The sequence below is a fragment of the Nipponia nippon genome, unplaced genomic scaffold (assembly GCF_047370975.1).
Source record: "Nipponia nippon isolate SJK-2023a ecotype South Korea unplaced genomic scaffold, ASM4737097v1 scaffold_22, whole genome shotgun sequence".
Lineage (NCBI taxonomy): Eukaryota > Metazoa > Chordata > Aves > Pelecaniformes > Threskiornithidae > Nipponia > Nipponia nippon.
This window is the reverse complement of record NW_028262339.1, coordinates 1,532,835-1,551,325: the sequence shown is the minus strand read 5'-3', so window position 1 is coordinate 1,551,325 and position 18,491 is coordinate 1,532,835. Positions and strand designations below refer to the sequence as shown.

The 18,491-nt window shown below is 43.0% G+C and overlaps 1 protein-coding gene across 1 annotated transcript in view; it reads right to left on the bottom strand.

Annotated features, from left to right (window-relative positions):
- Nucleotides 1-18,491, bottom strand: part of LOC104014014 (nuclear receptor ROR-beta-like) — a 44,066-nt gene that overhangs the window by 13,474 nt on the left and 12,101 nt on the right. The window contains exon 2 of the mRNA XM_087760269.1: nucleotides 6,959-7,042. Within this exon, the coding sequence (XP_087616395.1) occupies nucleotides 6,959-7,042 (84 nt within the window). The remainder of the gene's footprint in view (nucleotides 1-6,958; nucleotides 7,043-18,491) is intronic.

Here is an 18,491-nt window from a genome sequence, read left to right as displayed (position 1 = left end):
CACTACACATCAAGGTTATCCCACCAGATCTCCAGCCAACACGGGCTTTATACCCCCAGCAGTAGGTGTGTCATGTTATAAGGGGCGGAGACAAGGGAGGGTCGACCCTTAACTCTTTCCGTACAGCACGTGATCTTCCGGTCGCCAGCCCTTATCTTTACTACACCCAGACATTTGCTGGAAGAACAATACAGCAGCTCGCATGTCATCCATCAAGTTCCTGGAACGCGTAGAGGACTGTTTCCTCTTACAAATGTTAGATGTGCCAACCAGGAAGGAGGCACTGCTGGACTTGCTATTCACAAACCAAGAAAACCTGCTTTGTAACATCTCGGTCAGTAACAACCTTGGCTGCAGTGATCGCAATATTGTGGAGTTCGGGATCTGGCTGAGCGTGCTGAAGGTTAGCACCAAGACAAGGGTTCTAGATTTTAGAAGAGCAAACTTCAGCTCGCTCAGAGCTCAGTTGGGAGGGATTCCGTGGGAAGCGTCCATGGAGGATAAAGGAGCTCTAGCGAGTGCTGGGAGTTCTTCAAGAATGCTCTCTCGGAAGCACAAAACCAGTTTATCCCCTATAAAAGAAAGGGAAGGAAGCAGAGCAAGAGGCCCCCTTGGCTCAACCACGAGCTCCTGGGTCTACTTAAAACCAAGAGAGATGCGTACCAGAGATCGAGAAGTGGAACATTATCCACTGAGAACTACAAGGACATTGCCAGAGTGTGCAGAGATGCAGTTAGAAAGGCAAAAGCTCAGCTTGAATTGGAACTAGCCAGAGATGTCAAAAATAACAAGAAAGGGTTCTTCCAGTATGTAAGTTGCAAGCGGAAACAGAAGGAAAACATAGGCCCACTGTTAAACAGTAGAGGTGAATCAGTCACCAGCAATGCTGAAAAGGCAGAGGTTCTCAACACTTTCTTCACCTCTGTCTTTACCAACACTGTTGGGCCCCAGGCGTTGGGAACAAAAATCCAGGAGGATCCAAACATAGACCCACCATCAGTGAAGAAGGAGTCAGTATGTGAATTATTACAGGAGCTTGACCCCTATAAATCGATGGGCCCTGACGCCATCCACCCGAGGGTGTTGAGAGAGCTGGCTGATGTCATTGCGGGGCCACTCTCTATAATCTTCGAGAAGTCATGGAGATTGGGGGATGTCCCAGAGGACTGGAGGAAGGCGAATGTTACCCCTATCTACAAGAAGGGCTCAAGGGAGGATCCGGGTAATTATAGGCCCATCAGTCTTACTTCAATCCCCGGGAAAGTTATGGAACGGATCCTCCTGGGGGCCATCACGAGTCAAATGAAGCATGTGATTGGGAAAAGCCAACACGGCTTCACCAAGGGCAGATCATGCCTGACAAATCTGGTGGCCTTCTATGGTAAAGTGACCTGCTCAGTTGACATGGGGCGAGTGGTGGACGTTGTCTACCTGGACTTCTCCAAGGCTTTCGATACAATTCCCCATGGCCTCCTCCTGGAGAAATTGATGCGTTATGGCCTGGACAAGTGGTCTGTGCGGTGGGTGAGGAATTGGCTGACGGGCCGCACCCAAAGGATGGTGGTAAATAGCTCTTTTTCAACCTGGCAACCCGTCACAAGTGGGGTCCCCCAGGGATCGATATTGGGCCCAACGCTATTCAATATCTTCATAAGTGATCTGGATAATGGGATCAAGTGTAGCCTGATGAAGTTCGCAGATGACACCAAACTGAGTGGGGAAGTAGACACTCTGGAAGGGAGAGCCACCCTGCAGGAAGACCTGGATAGGCTGGAAGGGTGGGCTAACATGAACCTTATGAAGTTCAACAAGTGTAGGGTCTTGCACCTGGGAAAACATAATCCAGGAGTGCAGCTCAGACTGGGATCCACCTGGCTGGAGAGCAGCTCTGTGGAGAGGGACCTGGCGGTCCTGGTGGACAGGAAGCTCAATATGAGTGAACAGTGTGCTGCTGCAGCCAAGAAGGCCAATAGGATGCTGGGTTGCATCAACAAGGGCATCACCAGCAGAGATAAAGAAGTCCTTATCCCTCTCTACTCAGCGCTTGTCAGGCCACACCTGGAATACTGTGTACAGTTCTGGTCCCCGTTATACAAAAAAGATGTGGACAGGCTGGAGGGGGTCCAGAGAAGGGCCACCAAGATGATCAAGGGTCTGGGAAGCCTGCCATGTGAGGATAGGCTGAGAGAGCTGGGCTTGTTCAGCCTTGAGAAAAGGAGGCTTAGAGGTGATCTCATCACCATGTACCAGTACTTAAAGGGGAGCTACAAAGAAGATGGTGACTCCCTTTTTACAAGGAGTCACATGGTGAGGACAAGGGGTAACGGGTACAAGTTACTCCCAGGGAGATTCCGATTGGACACGAGAGGAAAATTTTTCACAATGAGAACAGTCAACCATTGGAATAATCTCCCCAGGGAAGTGGTTGACTCTGCTACGCTGAACACGTTTAAGACTCAGCTGGACAGGGTGCTGGGCCATCTCGTCTAGACTGTGCAAATTCTTGCCTAGAAAGGTTGGACCAGATGATTCTTGAGGTCCCTTCCAACCTGGTATTCTATGTTTCTGTGATTACTGAGTGACTATAAAAAAGTTTGTGAATCTTGATGGAAATCAGAGGTGAAATTGACAGTTCAAATGTCTGGTCTGGGTTTAAAACCTCTATGGTAATGTATTTTTACTTATAACAGAGACTGAGAAGGAAAAAAAGAACCAGCAAAGCAGTGTATAGACTTTTCTTTCTCTGCTCCTGCCCTTTTCCTGAGCTGTCAAACCCAGAGCATTCTCTGGAAAAGAAATTGATTCCAGGCTTCCAAGCCACTTCACCTATTCACCAGCTAGTCCAGCTTGATCTTCACTAGCAATCACACACTCACTCGCACACCCGCAGTCACTCCAGCTGCTGGCACCACAGACACACAGGCCCTCTGACTCGTGGCCTGACTCCAGTTGCTGGCACTCAGCCCCCCCATACACACACATCCACACAAAAGAGAGAGTCCCTCACCCAGGAAAGAGTTAGAAAGGAATTTAATAAGAAGATAGGACAGACTGCTGATCAGGCGCAGGGCATGGACAGACAAGTGTACTGACCAGCAAACTATTTACACCTGACCGGCCCTTTTTAAACCCTTACCCCTCTGTTTTCCCACACTTGTTCCTCCCAAAATCACCTCAACCCTTCCCTTTTCCCGCCTTTGGTTCCTCCCCTAAACATCCCATAATAAGTCCTGTGTGATCCCAAACTGCTTTTTCCCTGCATCCCATAATGTGTCCCACCCCTAGGCAGCAAACTGCCTTAGTCCAAGAGGTGATCTGGAGAGCTGTTCCCGATGACTCATCTTGATGGGTTTCATGCCAGGACAATGGGGCTGTGGCTGTCCTGGAGCAGCCCTGGGAGGGGTCTGAACAAGGTACTCTTTCAGGGAGTCCTTAATTTGGGTTCTGAACCTGCCATTGTGTGCCCCTATGCTCCTCTGGTCTTCTTCAGATGGGCCAGTGATGGGCCGATGGGCCTGGGAGTAGCCTGGCAAGGTATTATTTGGGCTCCCCCTCATAGAATCATAGAATACCTCAAGTTGGAAGGGACCCATAAGGACCCTCGAATCCAGCTCCCTGCCCCTCACAGTACTACCTAAAACTAAACTATAAGAGTAAGAGCATCATCCAGATGCTCCTTGAACTCGGACAGACTTGGTGCTGTGACCACTTCTCTGGGGAGCCTGTTCCAGTGACTGACCACCCTCTCAGTGAAGAACCTTTTCCTAAGGTCCAATCTGAACTTCCCCTGATGCAGCTTCATTCCATTTCCTTGTGTCCTATCGCTGGTCACCAGAGAGAGGCGATCAGCACCTCCCCCTCTGCTGCCCCCCTTGAGGAAGTTGTAGACTGCAATGAGGTCACCCCTCAGCCTTCTCTTCTCTAAGCTGAACAAACCAAGTGACCTCAGCCGCTCCTCATAAGTCTTCCCCTCGAGGCCTTTCACCATCTTGGTCGCCCTCCTCTGGACACACTCTAATAGTTTGATGGCCTTCTTATATTGAGGCACCCAAAACTGCACACAGTACTCGAGGTGGGGCCGCACCAGTGCAGCGTAGAGTGGGACAATCATCTCCCTCCACCAGCTAGCTACGCTGTGCTTGATGCACCCCAGGACATGGTTGGCCCTTTTGGCTGCCAGGGCACACTGTTGACTCATATTCAACTTGCCATAAACCCAAACCCCCAGATCTCTTTCCGCAGGGCTTCTCTCCAGCCTCTTATCCCCCAATTTGTACGTATAACCAGGATTGCCCCATCCCAGGTGCAGAATCCAGCACTTGCTCTTGTTAAATTTCACAGGGTTGGTGATTGCCCTCCTGCCATTGTCTCTCTGACCTCCTTTCTGGGTGGGCGGACAAGCTTTTATCACATAACATAATACCCTCTAGCATTGACTGTGCCTTATCCTGTAGTGCTGTTTTTTCCCCTTAAGGCTGATCTCATCTCACAAGGGTTTATTCATTTGTTCTTTGTTCCTCTAAGAAAAAAAATTCAAGGATTGCATTAAAAAGTTAAGCTACAGCAGGTAATTTTGTACCCTTTTCCTCTCCCATAAGATCCAAATGTTTTCTTACAAGGTATAAAGAATCATTTTAAATCCTGTTTAGGGGATCTTTATGTAATAATGATTATTTACTGAGAATAATTCCCTTTTGGGGAAGGAGGCGGCAATTCATTACTGAGAAGCAAAAGACTTAAAGACAGATCTCCCAATATTCCCAAGACTGACAACATGTCTTTCTGCATATTGAACAATTCACTTTATCCATCATTGTCAGCCAGTCTGAAAATGGAAGTGGTCATGCAAGTTATAGTCTAAATTATGACAAAACAGAGTGTTACCAAACACTTTGCTCTGCAGGGAGGCAGGCGACATAAGAGGCCTCCCATCAAAAGAAGGAGCCACAGAGGCAGATAGGATGGAAACCTATCTTCATGTTTCACTCTTTCAGTGAAGATTGTGGCAGAGCCACTGTTTTGTTCAATGGGTCCAGCACATTACTCAACATATGCAGGCACACAGCATGAAACAGCAGTGATATTTATGATGTCCCTCAAGCACTTATATGGATTTGCAGTGGCATAGTCAATGCAGAGACAGAGCTAAAGGTTTTTGTGCCCTTTGAAGTTTGTAGCACTGCCATTGGCAGTACAATCCTCAGATGTTGTGTCCTGAAACACTGCAGCTGTCTGGTGCCTGGTTCAACATGCATGCACATTTGTGTAATGGCTCTTGCCTCTTTCTACCACACACGCTCTTCCTCTTAATTAATTCAGATTTCTGTTGCATTCAGATAAAAGCCAGAAATGAGCAGTTATTATTTTGTGAGCTGAGCAAATAGTTATTTAATTGTAGGGCAATGAAGAGCAGAGTTACACTGCTTGAAACAGTGCTTACCTTATAAGAGACCTCTGACAAACTGAAATGTCTCCAGTTGGACCTGATGTGAAAAATGACATCTTTTTTCATAACACGCTCACAAAACAAGATTAGACTAATTGATCTGATACTGCAAAACTGGCACAAAAACAATAGGGTTAAAACTGCCGTAAGTGGAAGAGGAGCTCTTTTTTCTCAGTAGCAGTATACACACAGAGCTGAGGGATATTGTCTCCTTGTGAGGCACACACAAGGGCTAACATTAACACTAATCACATCCACAGGAGACTCTACTCCTTACTGCTCTGTGGAGGCTGGGTACTGAGACAAGAAGCTCCTTCTGTGCTTAAAGCATTTTTCTGCTGTTGCTTTTGTGCTGATTTTGAAGTATCACATCAATTAGTCTAATCCTGTTTTGTGTGATAATCATAAAAAGATGCTTGCTTTCAGTCCACTATCACAATAAGACAGTGTCACAGTATAGGTTGTTGTATCTACAGTCGTTAATGTTTCTGAAAGAAAGATCTGATCTTTGACAACATACTGCTTTTCAATGTGTTGGCATTAAATTAAGTACTTTCTTTCAAGAATGGGTAAATCCAAATTTTCAGATTTTTCAGATGTTCTAAAATCTCATAAAGCATTAAGTAAAGGCAGTCTTGCCATTTCACTCTGCACATATGCATCTACCCTCAAAAGTACTAACTTGTGCTTTTCCATATAGAAGAAACTATAGGGTTTCTTCTAAGAAAGGGTTTCTTTCTAAGGGGTGCTGCCCCTCCACCTTTCCAACTTCACATTTACAATCAAAGCTGAAATACTGACATGTGCAGTATAAAATTTTGTGTTTCCATGAGTAATGAAATAATTCCTTAGAGAAACTAACCACAGAGGTTTTTTACAATTGAAAACTGAAGCCTTCCTTCAGTTGACTTGGAGGTCTCATTTGAGTTGATTTGAGCCTATGTCTGGGCTAATATGACTAAGGAGCATTGAGGGTTTCTTAAAGTCCAGTTCCATTGTGCTGGAGCCCATAAGGAAGAAGGCAAAGGATCTTTTTACATTGTTTATAATGTGAGGTGTTTTTTCTTTTGGAGATTATGATTTGGCCCACAGAGAATACAAGGGGATAAAATAGGACCAAACCGACACCTATAAGCTTTTAAGATGCTGAACTGAGATACTGCACCAACTTTTAATGCTATATGGATTGTATAGGAAACAAGATAACAAATCCAACACTCAAGTTGATTTAAGGTAGAACATGTGTGACTTACAGTTGCCAGTCTATATCAGCACTTATACTGCATCAGATATGATTAATGCATGTTTCAAACAAGGAGGTAACTCTAAAGACTATTTGATGAAAAAGGAAAGCAACTAGTAAAATTAGACATGAAACATCTATATCAACAGCAGGCTTTAGAGCCTTTGGCACCCCTTGTTTGAAAAGGTGTCAGAGTGTATTATTACATACACAGATGCTTGAGGCTAATGCAGATGCTGATGACTGTGCTGTATTAAAATCTCATCCCTTACAGTCTTCACATGTGATGATTCCATAGTGTATTCCAGAGGACTTATCTCCACAAATTTTGCATGGTATCACTTCAATTTGTGCTGAAAAAGAAAACAAGACATATATTTTGAGTACATAATTCTATTTCATTTCTTTCTTCCTCAAATGAAGATCATTAGAGCTAGACATTAGGTAACCTGTTCTCACCCCTGACAATATAAAACTGCTTTGTATTATACTGTGTGTTTCTGAATGTTTTGTATGGAAGAATTTTAATTGCTTCACATTATGTAGTTTCTATTATTCCCCATAAAACTCTCTTCAACAGTTTAAGCTATCTCATGATTAGCAAGTTTTTACTTGTATTCTTCTCTTTTGTTTTTACTTGTATTCTTCTCTTTTGTTTTTACTTATTAATTTCATCATCATTGTTGCTAATGATAGTTATTAGGGATCCTAAATAATTATCTAGATTATTCTTTTTTACACTTTTCAAATATTCACGGCTTTACTCTTCATTTTTTCACAGGTAAAATTACATGGTATGTTTTGATGCAATTTTCACAGTGATAAAGGTGATGAAGTTTTTACATCCTTCAAATTATGGCTTCAAAACAAAGATAAAAATCCCATTGGCAGAGATGGACTTGCAAATGATTGGTCAATCTCTCTTTCTCTTCAAGCCATTTGTTTCAGCACTAAATCAGAGGTGAGTAAGGCCCATTTACTGAGATTAAGTAACCAGTGGCTGCATGTTGGGAGTCTAGGGTTAGACAATTGATTCTGAAAGGCATCAGAGATCCAGAGGCAGGCATTATTTGAAGATGCTTGAATATGGATATATTTCAGATCCTTTTATAAAGAAAATGGTCATTTAATTCATAGAAGGAAAATATATTTCACATTTCCATATATTTTTTCTTTTGCTAACATAGCTATTTGCTTCCTTCAGCTACTTTGAATCCTGTATGCGTTTTCCTTGTCTACACTGTAAGAGCACATACTCTGATATGTAGGGAAAGATTGTGCCTTATTTGTTGTTAATATGTTTCAGATGGAGATGACCTAGACCCAAACTCTTGCATGTCCTTCCACTTAAGAAAGTTCATATCTAGAAATACAATTTCTTATATCATCCACAATTTTTGGGTTAGCTGAGTAATTTCTGTATCCTGTTCTGTCCTCACAAATTAGGTGATGGTAGTTTCTTTCCCATCTTAAAGAACTAATACACATTAGCCATCTGGCATGACAGCCTCATAAAAAATGAAGGAAAATCCTTATAGAAATGTAGCTGCAGTTCCTTGGCAATTTTGCCCCTTCTACAGGTTGATCTTGCTAAAAAATTCCCATGCCTTATCCCCACTGAGGTAATTAAAACATTTAAACATGCACCTCCAGTTACTGCTCTGTGAGAGGCTAGTTCAAATAATTGCTCACAGATCCCTGCTTGAGAGTTTTGTGGTGGGAGCAAGGTTAGACTCTAGGACCACATGCTACTTTATGATGACAAACCTCAAAGAGAGATGTCAATGTTGGAGGCAGGAACTACAGTAGGAATATGAAGAGATCTTCAGGAGAAGACAAGAAAAAGGAGGAAAAAATAAATAAAAGCAATAAGAAGATACTTTTAATGTGATTGACTCCCCTATACAGTTTGTAACTGCTATAGGAACAGAGACAGAAAAATTGATCCTGCAACACTCTCTGCATTGAGCACAGTACTCATTACTGTGAACAATCAATAATTCAGTGCATGACTTGCAATTAAAATCACTACACTCATGGCAAAGCTTTGTAGATCAAGTCACAAAATGCTAAGGCTCTGGGTTTCAATTAATATGAAATAAATACTTTAGGCTCACAACTCATCAGTTAATTCGAACCCTTATTCAAAACTAGCCATTCTATAACTTAGTAAATACAGGTTCTCTAGCAAGTTGCTGCCATGGTTCCTTAGAGAGCTCACGGAAAAGGCATTTGAAGAAGAGCAGAATTCTACTAAGGAAGTAAATATGAAATCATCTAATAAATTGGAAATGAACTATTGGAAAAAAAGGCATATGTACTTAAAATCATCTTCAAACCAAGCATTAGCTATTTTCTCAAATGCTGATGTACTGGGACCAATAATATTTAATATCTTCATTAACAACATAGACAATGGGATTGGGTGCACCCTCAGCAAGTTTGCAGATGACACCGAGCTGAGTGGTGCAGTTGATTTGCTTGAGGGAAGGGATGCCATCCAGAGGGACCTTGACAGGCTTGAGGAGTGGGCCCATGCAAATCTTATTAAGTCCAACAAGGCCAAGTGCAAGGTCCTGCACCTGGACAATCCCCGATATCAATACACACTAGGGGATGAATGGATTGAGAGCAGCCCTGCAGAGAAGGACTTGGGGATACTGGTGGATGAAAAATGGGACATGAGCCAGCAATGTGTGCTTGCAGCCCAGAAAGCCAATCATATTCTGGGCTGCATAAAAAGAAGCCTGGCCAGCAGGTCAAGGGAGGTGATTCTGCCCCTCTACTCTGCTCTGGTGAGATCCCACCTGGAAAACTGCATCCATCTCTGCAATCCCCAGCACAGGAAGGACATGGACCTGTTGGAGCGGGTCCAGAGGAGGGCCACAAAAATGATCAGAGGGATGGAACACCTCTCCTATGAAGACGGGTTGAGAGAGTTGGGGTTGTTCAGCCTGGAGAAGAAAAGGCTTCTGGGAGACCTTATTGCAGCCTTTCAATACTTAAAGGGGACTTATAAGAAAGACAGAGAGAAACTTTTTAACAGGGCCTGTAGTGACAGGACAAGGGGCAATGGTTTCAAACTGAAAGAGGGTAGATTTAGACTGGATATAAGGAAGAAATGTTTTACGATGAGGGTGGTGAGACACTGGAACAGGTTGCGTAGAGAAGTTGTGGATGCCCCATCACTGGAAGTGTTCAAGGTCAGGTTGGATGGGGCTTTGAGCAACCTGATCTAGTGAAAGATGTCCCTGCCCATGGCAGGGGGGGGTTGGAATTAGATGATCTTTGAAGGTCCCTTCCAACCCAAACCATTCTATGATTCTATGACCTGAGGAACTTCATTCAGTAGAGGCAGGACTATAATCTTCCAGACTCGTTGCTTTGGTTCTAAGGGGAAAAAAAAAAATCAGTCTTTCAATATTTAGTTACTGATCGAAAGAAGATAGTAAAATATAATGGGAATGAACTTTGAAGTGGAATTCCTCTCTTTAATTTGTTGATCCAGGATGGATCATACTTGGAATCATCAAGGATAATCAGAGAACCAACGGCAAAAAAATCTTCAGCTTTTAAGAATTCCCATTACCCTTAAGCAGGAGTTCATTGACAATACTGATAGATTGGCCTGGTTCGCTTCCATTTTTGTATCCCTAAGTGATTTTAAATGAAACACACTCAGCTTTTTTTATCTACTTGCCAACTTTGGTATTTCATCCTGACCTCTGTGAGTTGGACAGGTTTTTTTATTTCAATAGAAGTTTCCAGTATAAGTTATGCCACCAATTATATCTTGGTATCTCTTTTGCCACTGGATTAGGCATTCTGAGGCTACGCAGAAAGACTTCAGGTGCTTTTGTATTTAATACATTAATACATTAATACATTAATACATTAATACATTAATACATTAATACATTAATACATTAATACATTAATACATTAATACATTAATACATTAATGCATTTGTATTTAATAATCTGAAAATATACAGCTGAGGACACTAGTTAGGTTTTCCAGCCTCTGCTATACCTTATGCAGTAAAAGCTACATTGTTAGAAATATCTAAGCTAATTAATGCTAGCTAATGCTAATTAATGTGTCTGTAGATACATGTTTGCTATCAGCCATACCACAAACGAGCCATTAAAGTAAGCAAATATGATGGAATTTACCCTGGGAAATACTTGTTTCATAAAACCTTAGTATTTTTACACTTTGTTATATCTATGGACGCCGTCAGGTTTATTCTGCCCAGTGCCTTCTGTGCATGTGCAGCAAGGCCAATGATTCCCAAATAAGCCAAGATTATTGCTCATGTGCAGAGACACACAAATTTTCCAAATTCAGCAATTTTTATATATCCATATGTCTCACTGGGCACACACAGTAGACTTGATTTGCACACGCTCTGTGCCAATTTGTCAAGGATTTCAAGGGAACCGGTGCTCCTGGCTGTTGGATATTGAGAAATCTGTTAGATCATCACTCAAAATAGCAGAGTAATAGATTACTGTTTAAAAGATTGTTTTCCCCATAAATCTGTAAAATGGTCAGGTCTGATTTCTTTCATGATCATAGAATATCCTGAGTTGGAAGGGACCCATGAGGTTCTTCAAGTCCAATCCCTGATTCCACACAGGGCAACCTAAAAGTTAAACCATATCTCTAAGAGCATTGTCCAAACGCTTTTTGAACACCGTCAGGCTTGGGGACCACTTCCCTGGGGAGCTTGTTCCAGTGCTTGACCACTCTCTCAGTGAAGAACTTTTTCCTAATATGCAATCTGAACTTCCCCTGACACAGCTTTAAACCATTCCTTTGCATCCTATCACCAGACACCAGAGAGAAGAGATCAGCACCACCCTCTCCGCTCCCCCTCATGAGGAAGTTGTAGACAGCAATGACGTCACCCCTCAGTCTCCTCTCTAAGCTGAACAAACCTAGTATCCTCAGCCGCTCTTCATAAGTCATGCCCTCTAGACCTTTCACCATCTTTGGTGCCCTCCTTTGGACACATTCTAATATTTTTGCATCCTTCTCATATTGTGGAGCCCAAAACTGCACACGGTACTCGAGGTGAGGCCACACCAATGCTGAGCATAGTGGGACAATCACTTCTTTTGACCAGTTAGCTATACTGTGCTTAATGCACCCCAGGATATGGTTGGCCCTTTTGGCCGCCAGGGCACATTGTTGACTCATATTGAGCTTATCATCAACCAAAACCCCCAGATCCCTTTCTGCAGGTGTGCACTCCAGCCTCTTGTCTCCCAATCTATACTTACATCCAGGATTACACCATCCCAGGTACAGAATATGGCATTTGTCCTTGTTAAATTTCATAAGGCTGGTGATTGCCCAGTGCTCTAATCTATCAAGATTGCTCTGTAATGCCTCTCTACCCTTGAGGGAATCAACGGCTCCTCCTAATTTAGTATTGTCGGCAAACTTACTTAGTGTGCACTCAACTCCTGTGTCAGGTCATTGATAAAAACATTGAAGAGAACTGGCCCTAAAATTGAGTCCTGGAGAACATCACTAGTGACTGGCCGCCAGCCAGATGCTACCCCATTTACTACAACTCTTTGAGCCCGACCCTTCAGCCAATTGTTCACCCATCATATTGTGTACATGTCTAGCTGTATGCTGGACTTTTTGTCCAGAAGGCTACTGTGTGAGACAGTATCAAAAGCTTTGCTAAAATACAAAAAAAACACATCCACTGCCTTCCCTTCATCTACTAGGCAGGTAACCTTGTCATAAAAGGATATTAAGTTAGTAAGGCATGACTTTCCCTTCATGAACCCATGTTGGCTTTGACCAATGACTGCATTGTCTTTCAAGTGTTTTTCAGTAACTCCCAGAATAATCTTCTCCATAATTTTACCAGGCACTGAAGTGAGACTGACAGGCCTATAATTACCAGGGTAATCTCTCTGGCCCTTTTTGAAAATGGGAATAACATTTGCTAGCTTTCAGTCGACTGAGACATCTCCAGATTCCCAACACCGCTGATAAATAACTGAGAGAGGTCTTGCAATAACATTAGCCAACCCTTTCAGTACCCTGGGATGAACCCCCTCAGGCCCCATAGATTTATGTGCATTCAGTTGCAGCAGCAGCAAGTTCAAAGTCAACTGGGAGCTTATCACTCCCTCAGTTGCAGTCCTCCAACCCAGGGCTCCTGGGGTCCTAGGGCCCATCATTGGTGTTAAAGACAGAGGCGAAGAAGGCATTAAATGTCTCTGCTTTATCTTCATCCCTATTTGTGAGGTGACCAACCTCATCAAGTAACAGACCAATGTTTTCTTCAGTCCTCCTTTTGCTGTTGACATATTTAAAAAAGCCTTTCTTGTTGTCCACCACAGTACTGGCCAGCTTCAACTCTGATTGAGCTTTGGTCATACGCATTTTCTCCCTACAGTGGCAAACAGCATCTCTGTAGTCCTCCTGTGTAGCCTTGTTACATGTGGGATTCAGAAAAACGTTAATCACCAAGGACTGCTTAGAAGTTAATCACCAATGACTGACAGCTACCAAGGACAGAGTAGAACTAGGAAGAAAGTTAATCACCAACAACTGGCAGAAACCAAGGACAGAGGAGAGGCCTGTAAGATAAGAAGGAATATCTGAATGAAATAGTGAGCTCAGAACAAAGATAATGGGGAGTCTGAAGACAAAACAAGAACATCCCTGGACACTGAGGAGCGTCAGCTGTGTTCTTAACAAAAGAAAACAGCCAAATCAGCACAATTAGGTGTAAAAAATCAACGAGGTCAACAAGTGGACAGCTTGAATTTGAGGATAACAACCACCAAGGACCCCCGAAAGAATCCCCAGAATTAAACAGTGCATGCTCCGGTGGGAGGGGAAATATGTTAATGGTTTCTGAGAAATAATTGTAATATTAATGACTTTTCTCAGAAAATTAATGAATATGTATGTTTAAGTTTGATAAATACCTTGCTGGCATGACCTATGGCATGCACGCTAGGTGGAGATATCCCCTGTGCATCCAGCGCTGCAATAAAGAATGCCTGCTTTCTAAAAATTGGTGTTAGAAAGTTTTTTTTGCGGTAACAGCCTGACCTTGCTTCGAAAGTCTATACACTTTCTTTTTCCACCTAAGTTCCAGGAGATCCCTGTTCAGCCAAGCAGGCCTTCTGCCCCGCTTGCTTGACTTCTGATGCATTGGAATTGCCTTCTTCTGTGCTCTTAAAAGATGGCTCTTAAAAAGTGACCAGCATTTATGGACCCCAGTACCCTCAAAAGCAGTTTCCCAGGGGACCTTACTAACTTATTCCTTGAGCAGCCTAAAGTCTGCTCTCCCAAAATCCAGGGTAGTAGCTCTGCTGACAGTTTTTCTCATATCACCAAAGATTTTAAACTCAACCATTTCAGGATCACTGTGGCCAAGACGGCCACCAATCATCACTTCACCCACAGCACCATCTCTATTTACAAACAACAGATCTAGGAGGGCACCTTTCCAAGTCAGCTCCCTTAGCACCAAGAAGTTATCATCTTCAATGTGCTTCAGGAATTTCCTGGACCTGTCCGTGTCAGATAGTCCCAGTTAACATCTGGGAAGTTGAAGTCACCCATAAGGACAAGGGCAACTGATCTAGAGATTTCCCTTAATTCCTTACAGAATAATAAATCTGTGTCACAATCCCGAGTGGGTGATCTATAGTAGACGCCCACAGCAACATCCACTTTATTAGCTTTTCCCCTAATCCTTACCCAGAGGCTCTCAACCATGTCATCCCCAACTGCAAGAACTGTACAGTCCAACCCCTCCTTTACATACAGCGCTACCCCTCCGCCTCACCTGCCCTGCCTATCTCTCCTGAAGAGCCTATAACCATCCATCACAGCACTCCAGTCACAGGACTGCTCCCACCAAGTTTCACTTATGCCAATGATGTTGTAGCTCTGGGACGGAGCCAAAGCTTCTAGTTCCTTTTGTCTATTCTTCATACTGCATGCATTAGTGTACAAACATTTTAGATGTGCTCCTGTGTACTCAGTACATCATGGAGTGGAGTGAAAGCCCTCACTAGCACACCTTCACTCAAACATTGTCATGTTGTTCCATAGCTTATCACTGGTAAACCTGATTTTATCCCTTTCCCCCTTCAAAACTATTTTAAAGTTCTTTCAATTAGTCTCACTAACTAGTGAGCAAAACCACTTTTCCTCATTGAGAAAGGTGAATCCCATCAGGCCCCAGCAGGCCTGGTGTCGCGTATACCATCCCATGATCGAAAAACCCAAAATTCTGCTGGTGAGACCAGTCTCTGAGCCAGGTATTGATAAGCTGGGTCTGCCTGTTTCTTTCGATATCATTCCCTACAACTGGGAGGATAGAGGAGAATACTACCTGTGCTCCTGATCCCTTTACCAAGGCCCTGAAGTCTCTTTTGATCACCCTTGCACTTCTCATCGCAACTTCATTGGTACCCACATGAGAAAGCAATAATGGATAATAATCTGAGGGCTGTACCAGGCTAGGAAGCTTCCTGGTAATGTCTTTAACCCGAGCCCCAGGGAGGCAGCAAACTCTCCTAAAAGGTGGGTCTGGTCAGCAGGTTGGGCCCTCTGTTCCCCTCAGGAGTCACCTATGACAATAACCCACCATTTTTTCTTCACGGAGGTAGTCATGATGCGAGGGATAGGCTGACCTGACCTTGGTGACTCCTCTAGCATAGATGGATTGTCATCCACCTCATTATGTCCCTGTCCTTCCAATTCCAGAGCCTCATATCTGTTGTGTAAGGGCACCTGGGCAGGCAGGGTAGACAAGGAGTTTCTCCCACTGCCCCGAGTAGAGATTTGTTTCCATTCACCTCTATCCCTCAAGTTACTGTATTCTGCCTTGTGGAGAGAGAGTGCAGGATCCCCCTTGTCATGTATTATGCCTAGTTGACATTTCTGTTCCAGTGACGGCAGAATATGGTTCCACCAGTCAATCTCCTCAGACTCCTGAATGCTCCTCAACCTGTCCACTTCCTCACAAAGCTCAGCCACCAAGCTGAGCAGTTCTTCTACCTGGGAACACCTCCCACAGGCGTTCTCGCTACTGCCCTCAGAAACCAGTAGAAACCTTGGGCATGCCCTGCAGCCGGAGATTGGATAACTGCATGTTCCCTTGGGAGCGCTGTCTGGGTAGCTGCATCAATCCCAGTGGGTGCTAATACCACAGGGGATGCAGTGTTGGGTGGTCACCATTGCTTCAGCTCCTTGGGGGGGGGGAGTTATGACCAGTGGCAGGGGTGTGAGGGTGGGTGGTCTGGCTGGTGAAGCCACAGTCCCCTAGCGTCTTGGTGTCCTCCAGCAGCTGGTCATCCTTGCTGCTACCTGGTCCCTCTCCACATACAGCCCAAGGGTGTCGGGGGCCCAAAAACCCCCTCAGACCCCTCTGGGGTACCTCGCAAGTCTCACACTCCTCTCAGTACGTGGCAACTGCTGCTGCTGCTGCTAGCATCAGCTTCCCACCAACCTCAAAGACACAGAAATTACCACCTAGCAGCTTGTTTGTTTCTTTATTTTGGAGGAGACAAGGTGGACAAAACATATGAGAAACACAAGTATCAGATGCTGTCAGGGCCTTTAGTGGAATAGTTAATAGGAAGGGAGACAACACAAGTGAAGGAGAACTGCCAGTATTCTATGCAGGACAGTGAAGGTTAGTACAGACCAAATGCAGTCGAGTGTCCAGATCCAAAACTATGAAAATCAGGTCCTTCACCAGAAGCTATGGCTCAAAGCCTGACCCCTGAAAGGCTGTGCTCAAGTAGATCAGAAAGGGTCAAAGGATCAGTAACTGTAAAAACAAACATAGTGTTCAGTAAATCTATACAGTATATCATGTTCATTGGTGCCCAACATGGGTATTTCTATATTAATCTAGGGACATTTTTTGCTTGTAACTCATACACATGGAAATTATGTGTGTAAAACTTCAAAGGATGATGTTAAAGTCAAACAAGTTCAAATGCAACAAAAGCATGTTGCTAAACCACAGATTTGGGCTTCATAGATGAGTTCAAATCAAATTTATTTATCTAAATTCTCAAAGTTGTAGCCTGGGCCCCATAAAGAGCTTGGGAGCTTCTCTTATTCCCAGGAAAAGATTTAAGTGTATAATAAATGCAGAATTATTATTGTACAGTTTCTAATTCCCTCAAGCAATGGTTCTGCTGTTACTCCACACTTTCCCTAAAGAGATTACTATTGTCATCTCAAATATGCCACCCAAGCTATTTTATATTTGAGCTCATCAGGTCAAATGCTCTGCAAATAATCTCTAGCAGCTTTAGCTAGTGTTTATATAAGCTGGTCAGGATGGCTATTTGAGCAGTGAAGATCATGTGTTTCTGTACAATGCTCTACGCAGTAAACGTGCACTTTCTCAAACAGTAGCAGCCTGTACAGAAAACACACTGCATAAGCAAAGTTCTTACCTATGAGAAGCACACTTAGTATTTACTCTGCCAAGTTATTTGTCAGAATCTGTGGATGTTTCAGTTATATAGTTTACAATATAGCAATAACTTATCAGTTTAAAGTCAAAATCTTTTCCCTCCTTATTTGTCTTTACATAGAAAATTACTCATATTTATAACTTATTTCAGCTTGCAATGGAAGGCAAGGTGTAGTGTTTATTCATAACCGAGCCCAAGCGATCTCTGTGGCAGCACCCTCTTCTCCAGCTCTTTGCTACTGGACTGAAGCTGCAGCATACTCACAATCCTTTCACCCACCCTCCCCATATGATTTTGCTCAAACAATCCAAGTTTCCTATTCTTCTGGTAACACTCAGAACAAGAACTTGATGCCGTGCAAAATCATCAAGAGAAATGAGGATGTTGTACAGTTCAGGCCTCCATGCAAAACCAGCTGACAGTTAGCAATTTTAATATTCATGACTTAGGTGCCACTGAACAGAGCCTGAAGCCCAGAGGCTTCAAGTGTAATCCTTTTAACTCTACATCTACAACTGTTTATTTTCCCAAGCACTTGCTCTGATAAAGGGAAGAAACACTGCAGCAACATCAGGGCTGGTCAGCTATAAGAAACAGCAACATCTTGTGGGATGAGGTCTAGTAGTGTAATATTATAGTGCATTGTGAATGATTAAGTATTTAAGAAGTATGTTCAATCTGTGGATACACACAAAATAGAGTTGCTGGAGCCACAAAGTGCAATTTTTGAGAAATTCACAGTTGAGTCAGAACATTCTTCTATTGTCCGACCTCTCAAATATTCTATTTTTGATATTTATACTTAATGTAAAAGTTGTGTGCAAATTATGAAAGACAAAGAAGTTAAAATGCTTTCTTCTTTTATAAACATATAATCTAACAGAAAAGAAAAAAGCAGTATATAAATCTGTTTCTGGAAATTAGTAAGTTATACACTGTTAGAAATAAATGCAATTAAAATATGATAAAAAACAAAAAAATCATTCTGTGATACTTAAAATGGAAAAATATTTTACTCTCATAGAAGTAAGGGAACTTGCCATTCAAATAGTTGGTTGTTTATGTTTTGTCTATATTTAGAGAAGTGGGCCAGTGTGAATCTCATGAAGTTAATGAAGTTTTACTGTAAGAAAACTGTTCTGGAGTTGGAATAAATCCTCCTTAAGAAAAAGATCAAATGTTCATGGAGCTGCATGCAGAATCAGCAAGGAAATAGAGATGATGGCATTCCCTTTTACCCAATAGACCAGTTAGTGATTATGGCACTCTTGCAGAATAACTGGTTCTTGTTGCCTAAGGGATCTGAACACA